We start from the raw sequence: 14,953 nt of genomic DNA on the forward strand, positions 1-14,953 counted from the left end.
CTCTGGTCCGGGAAGATCCCACATGCTGTGGAGCAACTAAGCCCATGTGCCACAACTACAGAGCCTGCACTCTAGAGCCTGCGAGCCACAACTACTGAAGCCTGCATGCCTAGAGCCCGTGCTCTGCAACAAAAGAAGCCACTGCAATAAGTCCATGCACTGCAACAAAGAGTAGCCCCTGCTCCACACCTAGAGAAAGCACGAGTGCAGCAACGAGGACCCAACACAGCCAATAAATAAAGTAAATAAATAAATTGAGACAAAAAACCAAAACTATTTTCAATGGTGTCATGAGGGTCAACAGAATCATCGAAGGAAAATGTCTGCAAAAGATCCTATAATGATGTAGTGGACTCTCACAAATAAACTATTTATTTATTGAAAATTAAAAGTAAGTATATATTTTTAGATAACAGCTATTTTCTAGAATATGTACATCTAACTTTTAAAATGACTTTTTTTTCGACTGAGGTCTTCTGTACATTTCATAAAACAATATCCCTGTTGAGGAGCTAGAGAGTAAAAATCTGCATTGCCTTGCACAGTAGAATAAGAAATTGTTTTCCAAGGATCTTACACATGGGAAAAGGGTGAGACCGTGGACTGGAAAGCATGCAGGAGAAGATATAGTCAAAGAGTTCAAGCCTGGAGCATATGTGGGGGAAATAGCCCCTGGATGTAGGAGGCAGGAGGACTGGACAGAACAGGAGGGGTTGGGGTTCAGCAGGAATCCTCAGTGTTACTACTTTGCTCCTACAAGAACACAAGTGTTCCTTCAAGGGTTTTTGTATTTGAATATTTTTACAAGATTAAGATAAGGACTAATGTAAGTTTGGTAGGTAGCAAGTGCTCCTTCAAAGTCTGAAAGTCAACATTATATATATGTAAAAAAACTAAACAAATGAATCAGATGAAGGAAAATCAGAGCTAGGAACAATTATGGGAAGAAAGCCCTCTTTCCACAAATGTCCAAAATAATTTTACGGAATAGAATAAGATATTGATTGACTCAGTAATATCTATAGCTAGGTCATAACGGGCAAGGATAACCATTATCTGGTGAACTGTATACATGTGCACACAAATGTGGGGTTTTTAGATTGATTATATTTAAAAGATTGTGTGTATAAATACATACAGACATAGACAGAGATAGAGATGGAGGTATAGATACAGACACAGATGTAGATATAGATGCAGAATCCACCGTGTCTATTACTCTCAGCATCAGATATCTCAAGGTGCACCATCTTCCCTGATGTTTTACTGCCTTCCATCTGTTGTGATTTCTCCTCGACTCCAAACCACACTGGGATACAAGCATGTTCTCTCTCCACCATCTCACACTCTAGGAATCATTACCCTGTCCTTAAAGGATGCTTCATCCAGGGCTCCAGAGTGTGTTTGGGATCAAGGTCAGCATTTTTTCCTGATGTGCAAGGCTCTCTGCAATATGATTTTGTACAACCACTCCAATTTCTGCTTTGTTTCCCAAGAATTACTGGCATGTTGGCTGTACTGTAAATAGTCTCTCCCTACTCTACTCCTATGCTTTATTTCATGACATTTTCCTTTCTGAGACAAGTTCAAGTCCCAGATACTCCATATCCTTTATATGACATATCTTACAAATGAAATTTTAATAGACCCTCTGACAACACAACCTGTGTCTTATATTTCTGATTCCCCTTCAGCAACTAGTACAAGTTTATACACACATGGGTGGTTAATGGATTTTTAAAAATCCTCTCGTTAGCATTAGCACTGACTTTGCAGTTTACAAATAGCTCTTCCCTGTGACAGGTCATTTTCATAAGAGATCACGCTCTAAGACACGAACAGTGAGCTGTGATGGCCACGTCACCCTAGAGAGATCTACCCCTGTCTCACCTGGGTCTGACATTGGCTCAGGTTGTGCCAATGAGCTTAGTTATGGGGAAGTGGCCAGGATATCCATGCTTGGCTCACACAGGAGCCCAGCTCCTGATTCCTAGAATGATGGGGTGAAGGGGTCACCAGTCCACACTTCTGCTTCGAGGCAGGGCAGAGCCCACGTATCAATCTGCTTGGACTTATGTGATGAGTCAGATGTCATGATTACAGCCATATCACTTGAACTGACCCTTTGGCTTTGGATATTAGCTATCAATGGCTTTGACTTCATTCTATAAACATTTTGACGACCAAAGGCTTTCTAGGTTACCTCTTCATCCACGGGTTCTGTCTCTCACATTTTCATTCTTTCATCTTCTCAGGGAGCTGGAAGAGGCACTGCTGAGGTTTCATGTGAAGTAATTCAGACTGTTTAATTTTTCTCTGTGCCTTCCACTTTCCTCCCTTCTGAGCTACAAATTAGCACATTAAATTTTAGGTTTTTTTCCCATTCTTGCAAAACTTTCTTTTAAACTACAAATGATGAACAATACTCTAAAGGAAATAGAAAATGTAGATGATTGGTACTTAATTATTAGGTGAGGGCACAAATTATTAAGAATGGCACAAATCCCATAATATGTAAAGAAAAAATTGATAAATTATATAGAAATTTAATTTCATGTGGCAAAGAATACCCCACATAAAGCAAAAAGGCAAGTAATCAACTAGAGAAAAATACAACACACGTGTCAAGTAAGGAATTAATATCTCTAATATAAAAAATATCTTAAAAATTAGGAAGAAAATACAAAAAATCTAATAGACCAAGGAAAGAGGCAGCCATTCTTATTCACATGTGGGCACGCACATAGAGGCAAATAAATTTGATGAGATGTTTGTCCGAGGACAGAGGGAACAAAAAGTGCCCACTCAACTGAGAAGGTATCTTGAGACTGAAAAACAAAGCAGACAACTCCATAAAATACAAATACGAAGTTCACTGTGGTTAACCTACATTCCGAGTAGGATCGGGCCCAGTGATCCCGGGCCATGAGCAGCTGCACTCGGCACCACTGAGGGGCCATTAGGACAGATTTATACTTAACCTAGGGTATGGGGTATGTACTTAGAGACAGGGAGTACATTCCTAAATCAAGACCTTACCTGATTTATGATGGGTAACTAGTCCCATGGGTACCAGGTACGTGTCAGCAAAGGTCTTTCTCATTGTTTAGAGACTGACAGAGCATAGAGGCCACTTGACTCTAATAATCATTAGACAATATCTATTAATTGCACAGCCCTTGACAACAGAGAAGAGAATTTCCACACAGTACGGCCCTGGTAGGGTCAATGGGATGACAGGAAGAACTGGATGGGCTCAAGATGGTATCAGTTATGCTAGAAGCCATTACAATGTTCAAAATTACTAATATTTTAAAAACTGCCCCAAAAATGAGCAAATCTCTTGTATTTGGATGTGTCATTTATCAAGTTAATTTCTCTCTTTCAAAATAACAATTTTTGTAATGGCTAATAAAAGTTGGAATGGGAGAATCTGGGGTAATAAACATTCAAATTTGGGGGTGGCAATAGAAAATGGCATAATTATTCTGGATGACAATTTAGTACTTAGTAGTGTGTAATCAGTTCAAAATTAAAATGAACATAGCTTTCCACACCATAATTTTTCCTAGGAACTTAGCCTAAGAAAATAAAGGTAAAGTATAGGAGAAATGCTTTCACAAGAATCTTCATTGCACTAATTAGATAAAAGGGCTCAGCAAGTAGCAGAATATAAGATCAATATATAAAACACAAATTATAAACGATGAATCAGCAACACCATAGTAATAATTGTTTCCTATAGAATTCAACAGATGCCAACAAGGTTTGGGGTAAATATTTGATAAAATATAGATATTTAAATACCTTCAAAGTATCTCTCGTAAGGTATTATTTAAAAAGAAAAACAGTAACTAGGCAGTGAAGAATCCCAGCAGACATCACCTAAAGCAAGCAGTCAACGTTACATCACCAGGAATAGGACAATTAATTACATACCCTATGAAACTGGATATCAGGCTCTAAAAAGGACACAGCACCACTTCTGTGGGATCCCTACACAAAGGCATAATGACATCTAGTCAAGAAGAAACATCAGATAAATCTGACTTGAGGGGCACTCTACAAAAACCAGTGGCTCTTAAAACATATCAGCTCATAAAAGACAAGGAAAAGTTGAAGGGCTGTCACAAAGAGGAGGCAAAAGAAACGTGGCAGCTAAATGCCAAGTTGGATCTTGGATTGGATTCTGAACAAATAAAATTTGTTTAGCTATGAAGGACATTAGTAGCAAAAGTGGCAAATTTGAACAAATCTTGTAGGTAGTGAGGCATTAGGGGGACCATGGTTTGAGGACAGAGTGTGAGAAAGATGATGTAGGAATAAAAAATCAGTCCAGACAAGAAGGAATGCAGATTTCCAGTTTTATTGTATCACATCAGGCTGGGTTAGGGCAAAAAGAGAAGCTGCAGAGGGACACAGGGTCTGTGCTTTGGGGTTCCCAGGGCCGCCACACATATGGGAAAGGAGGTCAATATGTGGGTTTGGGGAGAGGTTTGAGGCTCCTGGACCCCAGGGCACAGGCATCCTCTGCACCAGAGCTCAGAGGCCTCCCCCAGACCTCCCAGCACAGGGGCAGGCCCAGCAGGGGGAGCAGCAGGGGGAGGACGTGTGTGTCCATTTGCTGCCCCAGGTCAGCGCTTCTTGCCTCAGGGCCCAGGTCAGCAGCAGCCCCCCGAGGGCTGGCTGCAGCAGTCAGGGCTGTGGTGTCTGCGGCGGTGGGACCTGCGGCGCCTGTGGTGGCTCAGGCAGCAGCCCCCAGCCCCAGAGCTGCAGCAGTCCCCACAGCTGGGGTCACAGCAGGGAGGGGCTGGGGGGCACTTGGGACACTTGGGGGGGCATTTCTGGACAGGGCACTTGGGGGGGCACTTGGGGAGCACTGGCACTGCTGCTGGTTCTGCTGGCAGGACATCTTGGTGGGTGGGCTTCAGGAGCTGCGGGAGAATCAAACAGCAGGTCAGACCCAGCACACACAGGCCTCCCTGCCCCTTCCTGGCCTTTCAGCATCCTTCCAGCCCCTTTAGTTTGACAAACTGTTTCATGTAGTCCTAGATAATTAAACACTGAAAGTTTCATTATTTCCACTAGTTGCTCAAATGCTCTCCTTTTTATAATTTGTTCTTATGAAGTGTTACCAACTGCTTTCTTGTTAAAAATCTGAGACCAAAAGAGAAGAAAACATTCTTGAAACAAACATCTAGTATGTAGTAGATCTACTGTAATTATACCATAAGCATCATGGAAACAATCTAGGAAGCAGTTTAGAAAGAAGTCATTTTAGGGAAAATGGTCATTCCCTCTTGGAGAATTTCCTAGGTATTCTTGTCCTGTAGGGACAAAAAATTCACACTTGCAGTGGATGTTGGAGATGGCCTGGGGGAACTAGGTATTTATTTAAGCAAGCTGGGACTTGCACCCAGGCTCCTGAGCTGGTCCAGTGCTCTGGTGTTCTCCTCAGACACTCACTGTAAACGAATACCTCAGCACCAAGATTTGGGGTGTGTCTCTTCACCTCTGCAGACCCACAAATCTGAGAGCTTAAAACAGGTCAGTCAGCTCTGATTTCCTCTCCACTGTCTGAGCACCACTGTCCCCACCTCTGCCGTTTTGGGAGGGACAGTTATGTTTTCAAAGATACACTTCCCTCTTTGAACACAGCTACATGTTATTATGAAGGTCAATGTTGCAAATCCTTCAGATCATTGACCAAACGAGACACCAACTGGGTGTCTCTAGAGCACCCAGTCACAATTCCACAACCCCTCCCCTCCACGTTCCCAGCCTCCCCATCTATCCCCTCTTCCTCAGTCTTCCTGAGACTTGTTCTTTTGCTAATAAGGACGAGTCTCATCCTTTGCTCACCCTCCCCTCCCCAACTGTCACTAACAGACACACACACACACATTCTCACCCATGCATGTACTCTGCAAAGGCCCTCCTGCCCTGCTCAGAGCATCCCTCTGTGGAAAGCCCTGCTCATGTTCCCAGCACTCACCGGTGCACACGCAGCACAGGGTCTGTCAGCACCTCAGGAGAGGAGTGGATGCAGGTGCTCTAGCCCCAAGTCCCTTTTATCCTGGCCTTGGGCTCTGCCCTCAGGTGTGAGACAGGGCCTGGGAATGAGAGAACTGCATCCTGTCATCCACATGGCTCCTGTGACCTGTGACAGGTGATGACTGGCAGCTCCTCCCTGCCTCCCTCCATGAGGCTCACAGCAGCTACTCACACCTAGGAATACGACTGCTTAGAAATGGTGACAGGGAAGAACAATCCCTACCTAGAATCCTTTCCCACCTCACTCTACCTGGAAGATACCTGCCTTGCTTAACTTTAGGTGTTGAATTTCCAACCTCTCTCTTCGTGCCTCCCAAATCTTAATTCAAGTGTTCTGAGAAATCTGGTTTAAACCAAATTTCACAGAATCCTCCAACTTATATGTGAGTCAGTGTGTGTGTGTGTGTGCGTGTGTGTGTGTGTTTACCCGCTCGCCTGCAGGAGCATGAATTTGGGTGTGTTTGCATACGTATATGTACTATAGCAATGAAGAACCTCATGTAAAGAGACAGACATGGGACTTCCTAGGTGGCACAGTGGTTAAGATTCCACTTGCCAATGCAGGGGACACGGGTTCAAGCCCTGTTCCTGGAAGATCCCACATGCCGTGGAGCAACCAAGCCCTTGCGCCACAACTATTGAGCCTGCGCTCTAGAGCCCATGAGCCACTACTATTGAGCCCATATGCCACAACTTCTGAAGCCCGTGTGCCTAGAGCCCATGCTCCACAGCAAGAGAAGCCACTGCAATGAGGAATCTGTGCACCACAGTGAAGAGGAGCCCCTGCTCACCGCAACTAGAGAAAATCTGTGTGCAGCAACGAGGACCCAACACAGCCAATAAATAAAGTAAATAAATAAATTGAGACAAAAAACCAAAACTATTTTCAATGGTGTCAAGAGGGTCAACAGAATCATCGAAGGAAAATGTCTGCAAAAGATCCTATAATGATGTAGTGAACTCTCACAAATAAACTATCTACTTATTGAAAATTAAAAGTAAGTATATATTTTTAGATAACAGCTATTTTCTAGAATATGTACATCTAACTTTTAAAATGACTTTTTTTTCGACTGAGGTCTTCTGTACATTTCATAAAACAATATCCCTGTTGAGGAGCTAGAGAGTAAAAATCTGCATTGCCTTGCACAGTAGAATAAGAAATTGTTTTCCAAGGATCTTACGCATGGGAAAAGGGTGAGACCGTGGACTGGAAAGCATGCAGGAGAAGATATAGTCAAAGAGTTCAAGCCTGGAGCATATGTGGGGAAATAGCCCCTGGGTGTAGGAGGCAGGAGGACTGGACAGAACAGGAGGGGTTGGGGTTCAGCAGGAATCCTCAGTGTTACTACTTTGCTCCTACAAAAACACAAGTGTTCCTTCAAGGGTTTTTGTATTTGAATATTTTTACAAGATTAAGATAAGGACTAATGTAAGTTTGGTAGGTAGCAAGTGCTCCTTCAAAGTCTGAAAGTCAACATTATATATATGTAAAAAAACTAAACAAATGAATCAGATGAAGGAAAATTAGAGCTAGGAACAATTATGGGAAGAAAGCCCTCTTTCCACAAATGTCCAAAATAATTTTACGGAATAGAATAAGATATTGATTGACTCAGTAATATCTATAGCTAGGTCGTAACGGGCAAGGATAACCATTATCTGGTGAACTGTATACATGTGCACACAAATGTGGGGTTTTTAGATTGATTATATTTAAAAGATTGTGTGTATAAATACATACAGACATAGACAGAGATAGAGATGGAGGTATAGATACAGACACAGATGTAGATATAGATGCAGAATCCACCGTGTCTATTACTCTCAGCATCAGATATCTCAAGGTGCACCATCTTCCCTGATGTTTTACTGCCTTCCATCTGTTGTGATTTCTCCTCGACTCCAAACCACACTGGGATACAAGCATGTTCTCTCTCCACCATCTCACACTCTAGGAATCATTACCCTGTCCTTAAAGGATGCTTCATCCAGGGCTCCAGAGTGTGTTTGGGATCAAGGTCAGCATTTTTTCCTGATGTGCAAGGCTCTCTGCAATATGATTTTGTACAACCACTCCAATTTCTGCTTTGTTTCCCAAGAATTACTGGCATGTTGGCTGTACTGTAAATAGTCTCTCCCTACTCTACTCCTATGCTTTATTTCATGACATTTTCCTTTCTGAGACAAGTTCAAGTCCCAGATACTCCATATCCTTTATATGACATATCTTACAAATGAAATTTTAATAGACCCTCTGACAACACAACCTGTGTCTTATATTTCTGATTCCCCTTCAGCAACTAGTACAAGTTTATACACACATGGGTGGTTAATGGATTTTTAAAAATCCTCTCGTTAGCATTAGCACTGACTTTGCAGTTTACAAATAGCTCTTCCCTGTGACAGGTCATTTTCATAAGAGATCACGCTCTAAGACACGAACAGTGAGCTGTGATGGCCACGTCACCCTAGAGAGATCTACCCCTGTCTCACCTGGGTCTGACATTGGCTCAGGTTGTGCCAATGAGCTTAGTTATGGGGAAGTGGCCAGGATATCCATGCTTGGCTCACACAGGAGCCCAGCTCCTGATTCCTAGAATGATGGGGTGAAGGGGTCACCAGTCCACACTTCTGCTTCGAGGCAGGGCAGAGCCCACGTATCAATCTGCTTGGACTTATGTGATGAGTCAGAGTCATGATTACAGCCATATCACTTGAACTGACCCTTTGGCTTTGGATATTAGCTATCAATGGCTTTGACTTCATTCTATAAACATTTTGACGACCAAAGGCTTTCTAGGTTACCTCTTCATCCACGGGTTCTGTCTCTCACATTTTCATTCTTTCATCTTCTCAGGGAGCTGGAAGAGGCACTGCTGAGGTTTCATGTGAAGTAATTCAGACTGTTTAATTTTTCTCTGTGCCTTCCCACTTTCCTCCCTTCTGAGCTACAAATTAGCACATTAAATTTTAGGTTTTTTTCCCATTCTTGCAAAACTTTCTTTTAAACTACAAATGATGAACAATACTCTAAAGGAAATAGAAAATGTAGATGATTGGTACTTAATTATTAGGTGAGGGCACAAATTATTAAGAATGGCACAAATCCCATAATATGTAAAGAAAAAATTGATAAATTATATAGAAATTTAATTTCATGTGGCAAAGAATACCCCACATAAAGCAAAAAGGCAAGTAATCAACTAGAGAAAAATACAACACACGTGTCAAGTAAGGAATTAATATCTCTAATATAAAAAATATCTTAAAAATTAGGAAGAAAATACAAAAAATCTAATAGACCAAGGAAAGAGGCAGCCATTCTTATTCACATGTGGGCACGCACATAGAGGCAAATAAATTTGATGAGATGTTTGTCCGAGGACAGAGGGAACAAAAAGTGCCCACTCAACTGAGAAGGTATCTTGAGACTGAAAAACAAAGCAGACAACTCCATAAAATACAAATACGAAGTTCACTGTGGTTAACCTACATTCCGAGTAGGATCGGGCCCAGTGATCCCGGGCCATGAGCAGCTGCACTCGGCACCACTGAGGGGCCATTAGGACAGATTTATACTTAACCTAGGGTATGGGGTATGTACTTAGAGACAGGGAGTACATTCCTAAATCAAGACCTTACCTGATTTATGATGGGTAACTAGTCCCATGGGTACCAGGTACGTGTCAGCAAAGGTCTTTCTCATTGTTTAGAGACTGACAGAGCATAGAGGCCACTTGACTCTAATAATCATTAGACAATATCTATTAATTGCACAGCCCTTGACAACAGAGAAGAGAATTTCCACACAGTACGGCCCTGGTAGGGTCAATGGGATGACAGGAAGAACTGGATGGGCTCAAGATGGTATCAGTTATGCTAGAAGCCATACAATGTTCAAAATTACTAATATTTTAAAAACTGCCCCAAAAATGAGCAAATCTCTTGTATTTGGATGTGTCATTTATCAAGTTAATTTCTCTCTTTCAAAATAACAATTTTTGTAATGGCTAATAAAAGTTGGAATGGGAGAATCTGGGGTAATAAACATTCAAATTTGGGGGTGGCAATAGAAAATGGCATAATTATTCTGGATGACAATTTAGTACTTAGTAGTGTGTAATCAGTTCAAAATTAAAATGAACATAGCTTTCCACACCATAATTTTTCCTAGGAACTTAGCCTAAGAAAATAAAGGTAAAGTATAGGAGAAATGCTTTCACAAGAATCTTCATTGCACTAATTAGATAAAAGGGCTCAGCAAGTAGCAGAATATAAGATCAATATATAAAACACAAATTATAAACGATGAATCAGCAACACCATAGTAATAATTGTTTCCTATAGAATTCAACAGATGCCAACAAGGTTTGGGGTAAATATTTGATAAAATATAGATATTTAAATACCTTCAAAGTATCTCTCGTAAGGTATTATTTAAAAAGAAAAACAGTAACTAGGCAGTGAAGAATCCCAGCAGACATCACCTAAAGCAAGCAGTCAACGTTACATCACCAGGAATAGGACAATTAATTACATACCCTATGAAACTGGATATCAGGCTCTAAAAAGGACACAGCACCACTTCTGTGGGATCCCTACACAAAGGCATAATGACATCTAGTCAAGAAGAAACATCAGATAAATCTGACTTGAGGGGCACTCTACAAAAACCAGTGGCTCTTAAAACATATCAGCTCATAAAAGACAAGGAAAAGTTGAAGGGCTGTCACAAAGAGGAGGCAAAAGAAACGTGGCAGCTAAATGCCAAGTTGGATCTTGGATTGGATTCTGAACAAATAAAATTTGTTTAGCTATGAAGGACATTAGTAGCAAAAGTGGCAAATTTGAACAAATCTTGTAGGTAGTGAGGCATTAGGGGGACCATGGTTTGAGGACAGAGTGTGAGAAAGATGATGTAGGAATAAAAAATCAGTCCAGACAAGAAGGAATGCAGATTTCCAGTTTTATTGTATCACATCAGGCTGGGTTAGGGCAAAAAGAGAAGCTGCAGAGGGACACAGGGTCTGTGCTTTGGGGTTCCCAGGGCCGCCACACATATGGGAAAGGAGGTCAATATGTGGGTTTGGGGAGAGGTTTGAGGCTCCTGGACCCCAGGGCACAGGCATCCTCTGCACCAGAGCTCAGAGGCCTCCCCCAGACCTCCCAGCACAGGGGCAGGCCCAGCAGGGGGAGCAGCAGGGGGAGGACGTGTGTGTCCATTTGCTGCCCCAGGTCAGCGCTTCTTGCCTCAGGGCCCAGGTCAGCAGCAGCCCCCCGAGGGCTGGCTGCAGCAGTCAGGGCTGTGGTGTCTGCGGCGGTGGGACCTGCGGCGCCTGTGGTGGCTCAGGCAGCAGCCCCCAGCCCCAGAGCTGCAGCAGTCCCCACAGCTGGGGTCACAGCAGGGAGGGGCTGGGGGGCACTTGGGACACTTGGGGGGGCATTTCTGGACAGGGCACTTGGGGGGGCACTTGGGGGAGCACTGGCACTGCTGCTGGTTCTGCTGGCAGGACATCTTGGTGGGTGGGCTTCAGGAGCTGCGGGAGAATCAAACAGCAGGTCAGACCCAGCACACACAGGCCTCCCTGCCCCTTCCTGGCCTTTCAGCATCCTTCCAGCCCCTTTAGTTTGACAAACTGTTTCATGTAGTCCTAGATAATTAAACACTGAAAGTTTCATTATTTCCACTAGTTGCTCAAATGCTCTCCTTTTTATAATTTGTTCTTATGAAGTGTTACCAACTGCTTTCTTGTTAAAAATCTGAGACCAAAAGAGAAGAAAACATTCTTGAAACAAACATCTAGTATGTAGTAGATCTACTGTAATTATACCATAAGCATCATGGAAACAATCTAGGAAGCAGTTTAGAAAGAAGTCATTTTAGGGAAAATGGTCATTCCCTCTTGGAGAATTTCCTAGGTATTCTTGTCCTGTAGGGACAAAAAAATTCACACTTGCAGTGGATGTTGGAGATGGCCTGGGGGAACTAGGTATTTATTTAAGCAAGCTGGGACTTGCACCCAGGCTCCTGAGCTGGTCCAGTGCTCTGGTGTTCTCCTCAGACACTCACTGTAAACGAATACCTCAGCACCAAGATTTGGGGTGTGTCTCTTCACCTCTGCAGACCCACAAATCTGAGAGCTTAAAACAGGTCAGTCAGCTCTGATTTCCTCTCCACTGTCTGAGCACCACTGTCCCCACCTCTGCCGTTTTGGGAGGGACAGTTATGTTTTCAAAGATACACTTCCCTCTTTGAACACAGCTACATGTTATTATGAAGGTCAATGTTGCAAATCCTTCAGATCATTGACCAAACGAGACACCAACTGGGTGTCTCTAGAGCACCCAGTCACAATTCCACAACCCCTCCCCTCCACGTTCCCAGCCTCCCCATCTATCCCCTCTTCCTCAGTCTTCCTGAGACTTGTTCTTTTGCTAATAAGGACGAGTCTCATCCTTTGCTCACCCTCCCCTCCCCAACTGTCACTAACAGACACACACACACACATTCTCACCCATGCATGTACTCTGCAAAGGCCCTCCTGCCCTGCTCAGAGCATCCCTCTGTGGAAAGCCCTGCTCATGTTCCCAGCACTCACCGGTGCACACGCAGCACAGGGTCTGTCAGCACCTCAGGAGAGGAGTGGATGCAGGTGCTCTAGCCCCAAGTCCCTTTTATCCTGGCCTTGGGCTCTGCCCTCAGGTGTGAGACAGGGCCTGGGAATGAGAGAACTGCATCCTGTCATCCACATGGCTCCTGTGACCTGTGACAGGTGATGACTGGCAGCTCCTCCCTGCCTCCCTCCATGAGGCTCACAGCAGCTACTCACACCTAGGAATACGACTGCTTAGAAATGGTGACAGGGAAGAACAATCCCTACCTAGAATCCTTTCCCACCTCACTCTACCTGGAAGATACCTGCCTTGCTTAACTTTAGGTGTTGAATTTCCAACCTCTCTCTTCGTGCCTCCCAAATCTTAATTCAAGTGTTCTGAGAAATCTGGTTTAAACCAAATTTCACAGAATCCTCCAACTTATATGTGAGTCAGTGTGTGTGTGTGTGTGTGTGCGTGTGTGTGTGTGTTTACCCGCTCGCCTGCAGGAGCATGAATTTGGGTGTGTTTGCATACGTATATGTACTATAGCAATGAAGAACCTCATGTAAAGAGACAGACATGGGACTTCCTAGGTGGCACAGTGGTTAAGATTCCACTTGCCAATGCAGGGGACACGGGTTCAAGCCCTGTTCCTGGAAGATCCCACATGCCGTGGAGCAACCAAGCCCTTGCGCCACAACTATTGAGCCTGCGCTCTAGAGCCCATGAGCCACTACTATTGAGCCCATATGCCACAACTTCTGAAGCCCGTGTGCCTAGAGCCCATGCTCCACAGCAAGAGAAGCCACTGCAATGAGGAATCTGTGCACCACAGTGAAGAGGAGCCCCTGCTCACCGCAACTAGAGAAAATCTGTGTGCAGCAACGAGGACCCAACACAGCCAATAAATAAAGTAAATAAATAAATTGAGACAAAAAACCAAAACTATTTTCAATGGTGTCAAGAGGGTCAACAGAATCATCGAAGGAAAATGTCTGCAAAAGATCCTATAATGATGTAGTGAACTCTCACAAATAAACTATCTACTTATTGAAAATTAAAAGTAAGTATATATTTTTAGATAACAGCTATTTTCTAGAATATGTACATCTAACTTTTAAAATGACTTTTTTTTCGACTGAGGTCTTCTGTACATTTCATAAAACAATATCCCTGTTGAGGAGCTAGAGAGTAAAAATCTGCATTGCCTTGCACAGTAGAATAAGAAATTGTTTTCCAAGGATCTTACGCATGGGAAAAGGGTGAGACCGTGGACTGGAAAGCATGCAGGAGAAGATATAGTCAAAGAGTTCAAGCCTGGAGCATATGTGGGGGAAATAGCCCCTGGGTGTAGGAGGCAGGAGGACTGGACAGAACAGGAGGGGTTGGGGTTCAGCAGGAATCCTCAGTGTTACTACTTTGCTCCTACAAAAACACAAGTGTTCCTTCAAGGGTTTTTGTATTTGAATATTTTTACAAGATTAAGATAAGGACTAATGTAAGTTTGGTAGGTAGCAAGTGCTCCTTCAAAGTCTGAAAGTCAACATTATATATATGTAAAAAAACTAAACAAATGAATCAGATGAAGGAAAATTAGAGCTAGGAACAATTATGGGAAGAAAGCCCTCTTTCCACAAATGTCCAAAATAATTTTACGGAATAGAATAAGATATTGATTGACTCAGTAATATCTATAGCTAGGTCGTAACGGGCAAGGATAACCATTATCTGGTGAACTGTATACATGTGCACACAAATGTGGGGTTTTTAGATTGATTATATTTAAAAGATTGTGTGTATAAATACATACAGACATAGACAGAGATAGAGATGGAGGTATAGATACAGACACAGATGTAGATATAGATGCAGAATCCACCGTGTCTATTACTCTCAGCATCAGATATCTCAAGGTGCACCATCTTCCCTGATGTTTTACTGCCTTCCATCTGTTGTGATTTCTCCTCGACTCCAAACCACACTGGGATACAAGCATGTTCTCTCTCCACCATCTCACACTCTAGGAATCATTACCCTGTCCTTAAAGGATGCTTCATCCAGGGCTCCAGAGTGTGTTTGGGATCAAGGTCAGCATTTTTTCCTGATGTGCAAGGCTCTCTGCAATATGATTTTGTACAACCACTCCAATTTCTGCTTTGTTTCCCAAGAATTACTGGCATGTTGGCTGTACTGTAAATAGTCTCTCCCTACTCTACTCCTATGCTTTATTTCATGACATTTTCCTTTCTGAGACAAGTTCAAGTCCCAGATACTCCATATCCTTTATATGACATATCTT

At 43.0% G+C, this 14,953-nt stretch overlaps 1 protein-coding gene and 1 pseudogene across 3 annotated transcripts; both read right to left on the reverse strand.

The window, feature by feature from the left end:
- Positions 1-4,347: 4,347 nt before the first annotated feature.
- Positions 4,348-4,931, reverse strand: LOC130846058 (late cornified envelope protein 2D-like; annotated as a pseudogene).
- Positions 4,932-11,006: 6,075 nt separating this feature from the next.
- Positions 11,007-12,788, reverse strand: LOC130846039 (late cornified envelope protein 1A-like). Of its 3 annotated transcripts, none has more exons than XM_057724004.1 (2): positions 12,657-12,788; positions 11,007-11,594 (listed from the first exon to the last, which is right to left on the reverse strand). In XM_057724004.1, the coding sequence occupies exon 2, from the start codon at positions 11,570-11,572 to the stop codon at positions 11,321-11,323; it is 252 nt and encodes an 83-aa protein (XP_057579987.1). In that variant the 5' UTR covers positions 11,573-11,594; positions 12,657-12,788; the 3' UTR covers positions 11,007-11,320. The 3 variants fall into 3 exon arrangements, with proteins under 3 accessions (XP_057579987.1, XP_057579994.1, XP_057580002.1); XM_057724011.1 differs by having other exon boundaries at positions 12,573-12,705; XM_057724019.1 differs by lacking the exon at positions 12,657-12,788 and adding an exon at positions 11,889-11,911.
- Positions 12,789-14,953: the final 2,165 nt, after the last annotated feature.

The sequence above is a fragment of the Hippopotamus amphibius genome, chromosome 1 (genome assembly GCF_030028045.1).
Source record: "Hippopotamus amphibius kiboko isolate mHipAmp2 chromosome 1, mHipAmp2.hap2, whole genome shotgun sequence".
NCBI lineage: Eukaryota > Metazoa > Chordata > Mammalia > Artiodactyla > Hippopotamidae > Hippopotamus > Hippopotamus amphibius.